Here is a 14,930-nt window from a genome sequence, read left to right as displayed (position 1 = left end):
TTTGTTTCTTTATTTCAGAGCTCCATAACACGTATCTTTTGATTTACAACCTGAGTACATGAGATACACTGCACTACAATTACCACATTTTATTTAGGGGCTGATACATTCAGACTTAGATGAACAAAACAGAAAAAGTTTAAAATAGTATCATTTGCCACATTATCTCATCCTACTCTGAATCACCCAATTTAGCTGCATTTTTCACTTTAGTCACACCCACTTATGCCATCTCCACTTCTGGAACAGTCAGAAGCCGTGAGGTCACCAACAGAAGGCTGGCTTAGGAGAAATGAAGACAAATGGGGACCAAAAAGATGATGAGATTTTAAACTTGCTGCATAGAGGTAATGAAACAGCAGAATAAGTGCAGAGTAAGTGCAGAGTAAGCGCAAGGATTCCAACACAGTGTAGATGTTTGAACAATCCTCCCAGAAGAGCTACGTATATGCTAGCCTTGCTGATCTGTAAACTCCAAGTGTACAGATGCTAAATTATTTTCCATAAAATGGTTAAGAAAAACGGAAATTATTAGAATTATATAAGAACACATTTTCCAAAGGATATGATGTATCCAGTGACACTTCCACGCTATTCCAGGAAAAAAATAAAAATTAGCAGAACATTTCTTTCAGTATTACTTTAAGTTATATCACCACTATGCAACTGCAGGATAAATTACACCCCATTCCTCCAGCTATTTTTTTTTAAAGCTTAGAGGGGAAATTCTGCTCTTGGGCCTGTGGATTGCAATGCGATTCAGGACCTGAGTTTTTCATGTCAGAACTCACATCTCAATTTCTGAAGGGTCTGGCAATCCAAGTTAGCACTATCACAGCAACCAGCACAAAGACCTTTACATTTGTTCCACTTGATATTACAAATATTTTTAATCCAGAAGCACGTAGTGCTGCAGCATCTCATGCTAACAATCCACCAGCAAACATCTGTGCTTCTGTAAGGACAACAGAGTACCTGAGACTCTGATGTTAACCTTAGATTAAAGCTCCTCTCGAAGTTGAGGGGATAGGAGCACACAATTCTCAGTTCCCAGATTTGTCAAGATTTTTTTTTTTTAAGCTTGCAGCCCACAGCATCTGATTCTATGCCTTCTTGTACTTATATACATGCAGGGAGTAATGCTGTGGAAAGCACAGAACTGGTGTTCAGTCACTGTAAAAAGGGCCTTGCGTGAAGTCAAGGATCTGTGTCTATTTGTAGTAGGCTGAATCCGTCTGAAAGATACAGACAATGAGAACGGTGGAAACCATGATATATAACTGTACACGAGAGAGCTCCATATCATACCAGATAATGATTTTCTTTTCTATAAAAACGGGAAACATGACCTAATAATATTATGATATGTAATAATACAATATAATACAATATAATACAATGGAATACAGGGAGTAAGTATGCTGTGCACTGAATGGCCATTAAGACCCAGCAAGAAGTGCCTAGGTGGAATTCAAAAGCATGTTTTGAATCATCTCCGTGAACAAATTTAAATGTATTCAATTAATGTGTGTATTAAATTAAATTATTCATTTAATAATGTATTCAATTAAGGTGTGCCAGAAGAAAGGGAATGTTTGAGAATGTTCAAAGCATTTGAAAGAGATAGGGGTGTTGACAAAATTAGGACCTGTATCACAGGAGATGTGAAGGGCACACGTATTGAGACACTATTAATAAAATCCTTGAATTTCTAAGTATTCTAATCCTAAGTATTTTGCAAAAGCAGATAAGGTGTTGTGTTATTTTACAGATGAGCCACTTACAGAGGCGTTAACTGAGAAGCATGCTGCAGAGAAGAATTCCCGTTTCACTGTCCTGAACTACCTCTTGATGTCTTCTGTAACCAAGCTAAGTAAACCAGAAGCAACAAACAAAGCAGTAGCTACCCCACTGTAGATAAAAAAACTACTGCATTACTCAGGGACTGTATTTGTACAGTACATACTTTTGGCTTTATGAATAATTTCTAATTTTTAAAGAATAAAAAGCAACTCATAGGGATTGTGGGGAATTAAACAATGCAGATGAACATTTTTTCTTGTCTTGGTAACAAGGAGTAAAGGATTGAAACACTGGCCACTGTCTGCATCAGCAGGTATGCACAAGGCAGTCCAAAGTTTCTTGTTCGCCAAGCAACATATTATCATCCAAACAGATACATTTAGCATTTTTGCTCACAGAAACCAATCAGTTCCTAAAATGTATGGCTGAAGAATTCAGCAAAGAGGCATTCTGGAGAGAATTACTTCATTGTTATTCTGCAGCGGCATTAAAGGCAAGTCTGGCGGAAGTTTCCTCTAGCACCTTTCGCATAACCTCCATTGTACATTCCGGATGTCTTTATGGAAGTCAAATGCTTTAAATAATTTTCTCTGCTGTTTCCAATCTTCGATTGCATATCTTTTTCCCCTCCTCCCTCCATCTGAGCCCTTCAACTGCTTGTTATTCAAAAACTGTTAATCACTTCTCCATACTACAAAATATCGAGTTACAAAAAAGCTCTCCCGATGCTGGTGAAGGATTTTGATTTGGGATTGTAAAGATTCTCTCTAACATTTTTTCCCCTCATCAGATTAGTTCACTGCCAGAGACATCTGCTCAATAGCGTACACATGCCTTCGGTACATCCAATTGCAAACTGCTCCAAGATTTCATTAACAAACATCCTCAGAGACTGCTGTTTGATATGCTCAGCCATGTTCCTATATCCAGTCTAGGAAAGGATCATTAAAAAACACCCAAGCAAACATTTTTAATCAATGCATCAAGAATGTGATCTCCCTTTGCTTTCAGTACCATATAACACAGTTTCTCCTCAGACCCCATGGAACAGGATACACAAGAATTGAGTCCTTTGTACACTATTACCATTTCCTCAAGGGTTCGTAACCTTTCAAAGTTCATTTCTCAGAGTCTCACCCTTCAATGATAAACACCTGGAAAATTCTTTAGTATACAGTAGATTTTTTTTTTCTTCACAAGAGGTTTTGTTCTGTTTTATAAACTCTTCCTGTAAGGAAGAGAATCACACATGCAAGAATTTGCCCCTTGCTACCAATTAATGCAAAGGTCTGCTCTGAATGAAGCGCCATTGCAGGTATACCAGAGTCACAGCTCATTGCTTAGAAAGTACATCTAACATATTGCCAAATGTAGCACAAAAGCATAATTGAAAGACCAGACATCATGGTCTCAAAAATGCTCCCAAAGGCACCAGTTACCACCATTGGAAATGCTGAGGCTAGTTCTACCATCCACCCTTACCTACCAAACTCTGCAAGTTTATTTAGAAACAAACAAACAAACAACAAAAAGACACCCTGCTACTTCTTTTAATACCTACCTAAAAACACTTAACAAGACTTAAATACCTCTACAAAGGATATTCATAAAACTTCACATTACACTGAAAATTAAGACGTTTGATCTTACTGATGCATCAATAAAACAGTGCGGGGCATCATTTGTCTCTTTTCAGTCCATACAGACTGCCCAACGTTGGCAGTCACAACAGAACTTTTTTGGCTCCCACACTAGAAAGCGGAATGCAGCACAAGTCAACAGCGATTCTCCAGTGCAGAATTACCAGAAGATCAGAATTAGACACAGAATTTCAGCCTTTCATTCAGTTTCCTCAGTTTGGCAGTTCAGATCTGATTGTGACTCTAGTCAGCCTTCTTTCTGTTAGGCACCGTTCTGTTACCCACTGGCCTGAATCACTTCCCTGTTCTGCTAGCAACCTGTTTAACAATACGATCATGGTCTTCATGTACTTTTAAAATAAGGTAAGAAGATGAAATCAAAAAAGGAATGTACAGGAGGCATACTGATAATAGCTTCCTGACAGTGATACTTTATACATTCTGTTAGGAAGCAGTGAAAACCAAAACTCCTGCAGTCCTTAAGGATGAGACAAACTACGCACTGGACAGATACCCTCCAAGGAGCAATCCTAGCCTGGCCTCAGGAGGTCCTAATAAGCTCTTCACCTGTGAAGAGGTTATGGAGAAGACAGAGCCAGGCTCTTCACAGTGGTGTGTGGTAGGAGAAGTAATTGTGATAAACTGAAACAAGTGAGGTTCAGCCTGAATAAAAAAACCACCTTGAGAACAGTCAAACATTGAAACAGGTTGCTCAAAATGACTGTGCAGTTCCCATACTCTGTGTTTTTCAAGACTAGGCTGGGTAAAGTGCTCAGCAACACGGTCCGGCACAGGCTTTGGGTACATGGTTGGACAACAGTCCTCCCTCCCAACTGGGGTTATCCTATCATCAGCTAGGTGATTTACTAGGCCTATCTTCAGTCAAATTTACTTCATTCCAGGACTTCAGCATTTACGAGGTTATCTGTAAATGCTTGTGCTCTCATAATAAATCCTGAAGCTGAGTAAAAGTAAAATTACACTTTTTTTACTCCAAGACTGTACACTCTGAATTTGTATTACTCATCTGTCCTTCTGGAGTCTTCATATCATCCATGCTACTTAGCTTGATCCAGTTATTAGTACCCCATTAAGCTGCACTTATCACTGTGACTGGGAAGTTAAACTCACGTTTTAAGCCACTGACCCTTTACTTTTAAACATGAATACAGTGCATTAAGTACTTCAAAGAAATACTTTAAGCACCATTTTTCTGACAGCATATAGTTTAGCAGCCAGCCTTCCAGGTATTAACTAAGGTTTTGAGTTGCGAGTCTTACAGTTACACATAAGGATTTATCTACACCTCAAAAACCTTTTACTTTTATATCTGCTACTAGTTTTTCCCAGCTCGAAGTTGAACAATTAGCTACAGTTGAACAGTTCTTTAGTTTTGGATGAGAAGGGGTATTTCTGATCTTATTTTTGCTGTATATCTAGCAAAATTCACTTTCAGTACTTTATGTCCTCTAAAAGACAATCAGAGGAAAGCGGATGAGAAAGCACTCTCAGCGTGGCTAAGTACACATATAATGAGCAATAAGCCCAAAGGTCAATTCAACTCTGCCTTCACATCATGGCCAAATACGCTCTTAAACTGACAATGTCTAATGCAATCAGCCCAGTGAAATTAATGGATTTACAGCAGAAGAAATATAGGAGTACTGAGATAAAAATCTGTAATTTTCTATGAAATCTCATCCCATAGGAGAGGTTTTCAGAAGACATCAGTTCTCATTAGATATTAAAATAGCTGACCGTATCTTCCAAAAATTAGTAGCTCTTGATTATGATCATCATAATAGTTATGGGAACCATGTTGTACAGTGATTGGTAACTAGTGCAATTAGAATAGCCTGCAGACTTGCTTATTTTTCTAGGGGACTAGCATGATATCTAGCAGGACAAAGTGAATTCTGAGTAATCTTCGTGACACCTTTGTTCCTCTTCCTGAATTTGCATTGCACATTTTCAGTTGTGCCCAAGTATCAGTGCCAAGATCTATTTAATGAATCAGGAATTGGCAGAAGGGGAGCAGATGAAGCCAAATAAAACAAAAGGTCTCAAACCAAATATTTTGAAATGGTCAATCAGGAACCAAATAGAAGAATGCTGATAACAAGCCAAGTCTTGCATGTCTTTCTCAGGTGAACAAATTCCCCATGGAGTCACTTGGCCAAAGCTCCCTTTCATTAATTCCTATGGCACAGCTTACAAAAGTTTAAACAGAACTAGAATTGTAAAGCATAAAGATTTTTCTGAACAGCTATCTCACACTCTCTGAAAGTTAAAGGAAAAACAATCTAGAAATGGCAATGTTCAAATCATCAATCATTACCGTAATTCAGCACAATATGACTTAGTGTATCGCAACAGCATCATCTCCTATAATGGGCAGTGTAAGAGAAAGGAGTTTGCTGGCTACGTGGTTCAGAGCGCTGCTCTGCCACACAGCTAACTATCGTTGGACAGTTTGCTCCCTCGTTGATGGCCAAGCCTAATCACTCAGATTTCAAAAATCCTTCCCAATGTCAAAATCACTACAATGATGAGACATTTTGTTGAAGATTTACCATTGGTATCACACCCTTCTTTCATGTTCCACACCCACAGATAATCCTAACCTTTAGTTTATCCTCCTCTCATCATATTGTCACCTGCTTGCCTGGTTCCAGGAAGCTACTGTGATATACTGTGCAAGAAGAAATAGTTGCTGTATTTCAACAGAGCCTGTTTTCTTCCACCTAGCAACAGACTTGGAAGAACATTACTAAAAACATTAGTTCATAAATAATAGTCTTACCAAATTCAATTAGGGGAAAAGTCCATCCCCGGTTCAATATAACCACAAAATTCCTTTCATCAAGATACTCTCCCCAAAATAGAAGAAATTTAGCTTGTATAGTAGTTTACTTTCTTTACCTTCACCTTTTATCTTTCACAAAAATAAACCTTTTTTTTTATTTTTATTTTTAAATAACCAGTCACATTTTACCATCCTTTAATGCATCTGTCTCATAAATGTATACAGGCCTCCTGTGCATAACATACACACGAGGATGGCAAGTGCTATTATCTCTAACTTGGAAGATATGGCCCAGATCTCAAGGCCATACTCATGCTATGAAAACATACAAAAAGACATAAAGATGTTCAAATTCAAAGAAACTGGAATGCTACTTCCAGAACCTGAAAGCAGAATCTAACCGCAAAAATGACACTGTAGGCACTGACTAGCCTTTGAAGTTATCAATGTTTTGCTATGCACTTATTAAAAGATGACATGCAGCTTACTGTTCTATGAGCTCTTGTATCACTAAGCTTTTCTGCTGCCCACTGACTTGTGGATTGCTGCCCTACAGGGCAAGTGTATAACCATGTGGGCCAATGGGACACTCACACCTCTGGACATAAAGCAAAGACCAGCTTAGGACAACTGTATTCAATAAATGTTATTAAGTTAAATTGAATTAAATCAAAAAACCAGCATTCTGGAAAAACAGAGAAAAAGAATGCAAGAAGATGCCACAAGGCCTAAATAGCTAGCTGGGCAAACAAGAAGATCTTAAACTGGAATGAGAAAAGGAGGGAACCTCTTCTCATTTTTTGCTACTACGCTACCTAATGTTGAACACAGCACTGAAAGAAGTCATTCAGCCTAGGAAGATGAAGAACTTAAAAAGTACGGGAACCTATTGGCTTAGTAAGTAAACTAACAAAGATTTTAAAAATATTTTCAAATGTGCAAATATTCTGTGTAGCTTTCAGCTATTCTGAATGCTATGAAGTGATAATCCTACTTCTGAAGTAATATCAAGCTATGAATTGCTTCTTGCTTGAAATGATGTATAACAAAGTATTCCACTTTGGTGTAATACACTTACAGTATTACTATTCCAATTGGCATCCTATCAGAAGAGTACATTATAGTAGGAAAAAAAAAAAAAAAAGAGCTGTTTTTCAAAATCTACAACATTTTATGTTGAAAAGGGAGAAGGGGATAAAATAAGAGAGAGGGCAATGGGCTATAAAATATGCCTGGAAAGAAGGGAGCCACATACACTGGCTTATTTCTGTAGTTGTGGATGCATTCATCTTGGATTCCTGGAAGGTTGTATTTGATTGCAGGCTATCTTGTGGATTTTACTCAGTGATTTTATTCACCGAAGCACAAATATTCCTTGCTCCAGGATGGTTAAAATATAATATAAAGCTACATGCAAAAGACAGATGGTGAAATAGCAGCTGTATAGATGAGTGCCGTTTGTACAACCTCTGCATAATCCTCAGGAGACCACAACTCTACCTCGTGTGTTCCCACTTCACAGTATCATACATTAAAATATGTTTAAAGTGAAATTACTGAGGCATTGAGCTCAGTTCATAGAAACAGAGGGAGAAGATGTATGTGTGCTTGATTCAAAGCCAACTGATAGCACAGATGTGAATTTAGAGCTGGGAGAAAAAAGTCTTTAACATACACGAGGTAGGAAACTTAGAAATAACTTTTGTTTGCAAATGTCACTCTCCAAAACATTTGCAGGATATTCCAACTCAATAATTCGCTACAAACGACCAAGTCAGACAGAAGAAGTAACATGGCCAGAGTCATTGGTTTGGGCCTATGCATCAGGACTCTTCTTACATCCCTTTCAGCAGAGGTTCTTTGTCTCCCTTTGTAGTAACAGCTATCATGACATATCCAGTAGGATGAAGCTTTCTTTCTCACTATTTGAAGTCTAATGGCCTTAAACCGCATAACAGACATTATTTGACAGCCCTTTTTGTTTATATACAGAGAGAAGATCTCAGGGAACCAATTTATCTTCATGTTAAATAATTCAGAAACCTGATATCCAGTTTTCTAAAGTCACCTAGATATATTAGAGGTTAATATTGTAACACTTCAGTTCCTAATTATGCAAATCGTATCTAAAAATCAAGCCTGACTCCTGATTCACTTACTCATTATTTTAAAAGATGGCCCTCAGCTCTTCATCAGCTGTCCTGCATATAGATGTCACTCTTAGACAACCTGTCTATATGCATGTAAGATGACAGAGAAGTGCAGCATGGCACAGTGGCTAGGGCATCAGAGTGCGAATGAGAACTTGCACCTCTTCTTAATGTTGTTCTTTACCTGCACCTGACCTTGCAGAAAGTATTTCACTATTCTCTATTTACGATTTGACTCTTCAGTTTACCAGTTGTTCCCTACCAAGCAATTATACACAAAGAACAACTTCAGTTAAGCTTTTAAGTATTTCTGTAATCCAACTATCATGGAGAGAAAATTCTGCAGCAGTCAACTGATAATCAGTACTTTTCTCCTGGCACGTATAAAGATATTAACATCTGGTCACATATTTTTCATGTTCATTTGTCCTTTAATAAACATTTACCAATAGCCTTTCTCTTCTATCTTACCATTTAATGTTAAAATCACTTTAAAATGTCACAGGCTCAGACAGTGAAGCGAAAAAATAATTATTTGAATGCCGTTGACCACTGTATCATCTTAGTCTAAATATTAAAGGGAAGAAATGAAAGACTGTCACTGAATTTTAATTAATTCATTAGTTAATTACTGTAAAGCCCTGTGAAAGTGGTAAGAATGATTATTACTCTTATTCCCAAGAAATTTATTATGGCAGAGAGACCTCCAGCCATGACTTTTCTCTAGGTTCAAAATACACAAATGGTGCAAAATGGCGCATATTAATTCCTTGCATAATTCAAGTGCAGCTTTCCATCAGAGTGAGATGTTCACATATTACCACACAACAAGTAGCTTTTTCCTTCTTTAGCAGGTTAATTTATTGAATAGGGTTAGCCGTACTGTAGGGTACTGCTCAACAGGAACGAAGATGGTAAGTTAGCCAAAACATGTATTGCATTTGCTGCATACTGTGCCACATTAAGCCCTAACATAAATTAATAAAAGCTCTCTTTTTATAAAAGAGTTACTGAAGCAAGAGTGTCCTTTTGCCAGTATGAATTTGGCCCACCATCCCTAATTCTGTTGAATTTAATAAAGTAAGTATGTATTTTCATTTCCTGACTGCAGATAAGGCTGAAAAAGTATTCTGGAATCAGTCGCTAACTTTAAGACCTAATCGTTTGGCCAGCCAGGCAAATGGAAAAGAGAAGCTTTTCTCATTAAGTAATGTCCAAGGGAAAATTTAAATCTGTATTCCAATAAAATATAACATATTTGTTGTTGCAGGAAACAAGCATGCAACAATGCCTTGTGCATTTTAAAAGATGACTCATAGAAAGAGCTACGTATATTCTTGGAAAACAGAACATTTTTGTTCTATATGTTTACACAGGAACCTTTGGCAGAGAAATCCTCTCACGTTCAGAAATGTTTGTTGTAGGATCTCCTTTTCCATCCTAATCATCTGTTGCTCCAAGCTGAAGTGCCAGTAATCACTCTTCTAAGTTAATGGTGATTCAGATGTTGCTTACATGGACTTTTCTGAAGACGAATTCATCAAATGACTTGGTTTACTTAAATAAATTGTCCTTCTTGCCTGATTCTTCATGATATGTAGTAGGACAATGATGTGAGAAGCTCTTCAAAACAGGATTGACTGTTTAATGTACTGAGATTAAGGATCTGGTGTCTACATGTACTGGTTACGTAATGAGAATACAGTCCTTTAGACGTTATTCACAACACTGGCATTTTTTAAGATTGTGAGAAAGGTTAATGCAGAGGAAGACTTACCTGTAACGTTGACTGCCTTAATGGCTTCCTTTGTAGGAAGAAAAGCTAGCCTTTTGCCTTGTTGTAATATTTATTTTAATTGATTCACATGAAGTGACTGAGTCTTGCACGTGATTGCTGAAATCCTGACTGTTAAAGCCAAAGACAGAAATTCCCTTGAGCTCAGCCTCTTACTTTCACCTCTATTCTGCCAAGTCCAGTGCCTAACAAGGTTGATAAAACTTTGTAAAGTGCCAAGGTTGAATGATATAAAACTGGCAACCAAGGCTGAAACTAAGAACAATTTACAGGAAAGCCACACCTTTTCTATTTATTATCTTATTTTTTTACTTGCAACTTGTGGAGGAGAATCCCACACCACACTGATCCCTCCTGCCTGCACACCACCTGCACATTTCCCAAAGGCGCCAGCAGCAGCACAAGTCTATATAGATCCAAACCACAAATGCCACTGCCACAGGAGAAATATTACATTGCAGGATGAACACTCACAGCAGAATCATCTTTTTAGATAGAACAAAACAAGGAGATAGCCATGAATAGAGAAAAGGGCAAGAAGATGTGAAATAAGTGGCAGAAAGGGGGGGAAAATGATGGAAGCTTAAATGGAGTAGGAGAGCACAGTTTCTTCTTTTAAGTTTAAATGAGAAAAGGGAAATATAGGAAGAAGGCCTGGCTTATGAATTAAGAAAGAAAACAAAATCAACCTTTCTCCCAAAATGACAGCCTTCTCATTCCAGAGTTGTGAACTTACATATAAAAGCAAACCTGAGAAGACTTTATTAATCATGGCCTCCTTTTCTTCTTCAAAAAAAAAGAAGCTAAACTGTGTTTTCAGGGTAAACCAGTAACACCATGGAACTCAAAATAAATAGATAAAATCTACGAATTAACTCCAGTGCTCTCCCCACCTTCTTTTATTTACTGTAGTCATGTTCAAGGACTCGCCATGTCAAAGAATGTATTCATAATATCCAAAATATTCTACTTAGCAGGCTAGTTTTGAAATTGTTTCTGAAACGGGCAGATCTGATCAGATATTTGAAAAAAAAAAAAAACAGGTAAAAGAAATACCTTCTTACAGATCCCTCACAATGGTTAACACAAAATTTTAATCAGAGACCAGAAATCAACACAAACATTTAGTAATGGCAATATCCATTAAAATTTTTATAATACATCATGTTTAACTACATGAATGAAAATCTCCTTTATACCTGAAGATTGCTTTTTAATTATAAAAGTACTATTTCTGCATGTTCCAACACATTTGGCTTGCAAATTAACAGGATTAACTGAAAATAGAATAGATTCAGAAAGACCTTGGGACTACATGTAAGTATTAACTTAATGTAAAAAATATAACACATGAATACCAGGACACCTGCAAAAGCTGTGGAAGTTGGTAGAACTCGCAGGTGCTCAAAACATAGTCACTAAATATAAAAATTATTACAACAGACAAATATCAGAAAACACAAAACAAATGATCTGTGGAGAATAAAACATTAACCTTGGTGTGGTATTCATATGATTACTGGTATTAGTGCCAGGAATGATAAATGGAAGGAAACAGCAACCAATTCATTAAGTATGCGCACTTCCCCTAATTTATTCCTTTCTAGATTAATTCAGATCTTTATTTTAGAAAAAACAAAACAAGGAAATTACCTATTTGTTTTAAGACTAAGCCTTTACAGTGATGACATGCACAACTCATGTGAATGTTTAGAAAGAAAAAGAAGATCTTGCTACTATTACTGTTCAAGATTTATACTCTTTCCTGGAAGCATCATCATGATCAAGCCTCGCATACTATAAATTCAATTCACAAACGTATACTATCAGTAACAACTGTACTACTACAGTATATATATACACTATAAACAACATGAATAGGTCCAGGTTTATGCCAGTTTTTCAATATGACAAAACGCATTAGCAAGAAATGTGACAGAAACACTGCAGTCAGCAAGAACCTAAATCTCACATCCAGAGAGTGTAAGAAAGAAATAGGTGTGAAACAAGTGCTGCGTATTTTCTGAAATCCTTTCTACGCGGTCTTTATTCATAAGAAGCACTGCATGCAAAGAGGATAATCTGTTTCTCAAGAGTACATTTGATTTTGCTGATTAAGATGAAAAACAACTGAGGAATAAACACCTTTCTGGGAATGGACTGTCCAGAGAAACCAATCCAGCTGACTGCTCTGCCCCAAAACACAGAAGGGGCAGTCCCTTGTCTTGTATTCTTAGTTTGATCATATACCTCTTTTATGAAAATTCAAATTACTAACTCCTTTCCATAATACTTTCCATGGCTTTTCTACACATTACAGGGCATATTTCCCACATGCTATGCCTTGGGTTTAGTCCTGTAACAAGAAATTCTATTCCTACAGCACACGTTTTCTTCTTTGCAGCCTCTAAAAATACCTTTTCGGTTTTGTTTTTATATTTATTCCAACCCACACACACAACTGAAGCTATAGCATCCCGCACTGCTCCAGTCCATTACAAGTACAAACTAAAATATTATACGTTAACCTCTCTACTAAGAAGGCTAAGGGAGCTTTCAGACAGAGCTGGTCTTGATCCTACCTGTCCTGTATCCTGTGTTGTTGAGGTACACAGCGAACGTACGTATTTCATGCTGAGCCTGCCAGGATGGAGAAGAGCAGTTCTCATTGTTAGTGTAAGTGTTGTGGTTGTGGACGTACTTCCCCGTCAGAATAGAGGAGCGAGACGGGCAGCACATGGGTGTTGTCACGAAGGCATTGATGAAATGAGCACCTCCATGTTCCATGATCCGCCTTGTTTTATTCATCACTTGCATAGACCCTGGAAAAAGAAAAGAATCTCAGAAATATCCTCTCGTCTTAAGTCACAAGAGCTAACTAAGATGTGTGTTACATCAGAGACCAGAAAGAACCACTTGCAGTAATGGCACTGTAAACTCACAGGGAATCCAAATCCAAAGAGATTACTTTCTCCCCACTTGCAAAGTTCTCCCATTGTTTCAAGAAGGACCAAATACTGAAGTCGTAACTTAAGACTGAACTCAAACTTGTTGACATAAATCATAATGCTTTTTGAATTTCTTTCCAAGCTCAAGATTTCCCACTGTATCCAAGAGCATCTGTGCAGCCTTTCTGGAGCCACTAGTACTGTTCCAGTAGCTGAAGGCGAGAAGCAGCATGAATTAGGCTGAGACAACACGGCCTGAGGGTGAAATTAACTTTGTGTAGCAACCCTGACCAAAGTTTGCATATTCCTTAAGCATTATTTAATCCTTGGTTTCTGAAGGCACCTGATGCACTGCTTTTTGTGCCAACCTTCTGCTTTTGCAGAAGAACCCTTTTGGCTGAGGGTGTAATCACAGAACTGTTGAGGCTGGAAGACAGCTGCAGATTATTTAGTTTAAACCTGCTGTTCAAGCAGGGTCTACTAGACTTGTTCTCTGGATATAAAGTTATTTCCCTTGGTATGTCATATTAGCTGGTATTGGTTTCTGAAAGAAGCAATGACAGAGCAAAACCCTCATCAGAATTTCCATCACCAGGCCATTGTGTTCTGTCTATCCACCTAACCCATTCTGATAATGCTGTCACCTAAAATTCTAAGTTTTCTTATGTTTGATTCTGCAGAATCAGATTTTAGATGACCACTTGGGACAAGTAGTAACCATCATCTAAAAACAAATAGCAAGTCTAGCTGGCAGAGACTTGGATGAATTGGGGTAATGGGAGTCAAAGTCCTTTTGTCAGCTGTTAGTAAAAGCCACGCTGCTGCCAAATGGCTGTTCTGTTTCCTTTTTAAGGCAAGACTTTGGGCAAACAATGCATCTTTACCACAGACATACACCTAGTTAAATCTTGATCCATATCAGAATTCTCCTTATGCACAGAAATATGAAGGATCAGAAGAAAAAAGGCATTCCATGTTCCTTACCCATCAGTGTCTGTCAGTTAAAACTACATCAGCGTACTCGATCTAGGAAAAATTTCGATTTTCTAAAGAACTTATAAAGATACCTGTCACAGTATGACCCTGCAAAGGAGAGCAAACCTTTCCAACACCAACCCTCCCTTCTTTTTATGAGCAGAGAAAGCCAGCAGACAACATGGAGATGAAGGTATGGGCTCGTGCTGGAGGAGCATTGGGGCTAACTTACCCAAGGTTGAGTTGGATTAATAGTTCAGCTTTAATCAATGCATCCTGCAACCATCTGGCACAAACTGTATGTTGTTTCTGTCAATAATGGGTTTAGGTTTCTTCTAAGCTCTTTAGGCAGGGCTTTCATTGTGAAATTGCAACAGTAAGTCGATTTGATACAGGGCACATTGATATAACCAGGAGTCAAAACCTAGAGGGAAAATGGTCATAAGCCACATACGGAACCTGACTCTCTGGCACCACAAAGGAAGGTTAATAGCTATGGCAGGTCATTTCATCTTGAAATTGCCATGGCATTAGTTTTCTTAAGATCATTTTGCTGAAATGAATATTATAAAGAAATAAATGACACCTGTTTGCACATTCAGATCAGAGTACGTCCCTGTCATATCACTTTGGTACAAGAACCAAGGCAGGTTATTTCATTCTCCCTTTCGAACTTGTTAAACTTGACATATCAAAAGTAAGTTTCTAAACAAAATGATTTTTTTGTTTGTTTCCAAAACTGTAGGATAAGAAAACGTGTTTTGGGAGCAACCTCCCTTTCCTCAAAAGTGCTAACACCACTGATGATTGTAA

At 37.8% G+C, this 14,930-nt stretch overlaps 1 protein-coding gene across 2 annotated transcripts in view; it reads right to left on the bottom strand.

Annotated features, from left to right (window-relative positions):
* Window positions 1-14,930, bottom strand: part of SULF2 (sulfatase 2) — a gene marked incomplete at its 3' end in the record, with an annotated part of 69,645 nt that overhangs the window by 44,128 nt on the left and 10,587 nt on the right. For both annotated transcript variants that reach the window (XM_084296790.1, XM_084296791.1), the window contains one exon: window positions 12,777-13,016. In XM_084296790.1, the coding sequence (XP_084152916.1) occupies window positions 12,777-13,016 (240 nt within the window). The remainder of the gene's footprint in view (window positions 1-12,776; window positions 13,017-14,930) is intronic.

The sequence above is a fragment of the Netta rufina genome, assembly GCF_964035555.1.
Source record: "Netta rufina genome assembly, chromosome: 16".
Classification (NCBI taxonomy): Eukaryota; Metazoa; Chordata; class Aves; order Anseriformes; family Anatidae; genus Netta; species Netta rufina.
Note: the sequence above shows the minus strand (reverse complement) of the source record. Positions and strands in the feature narration are given on the sequence as shown.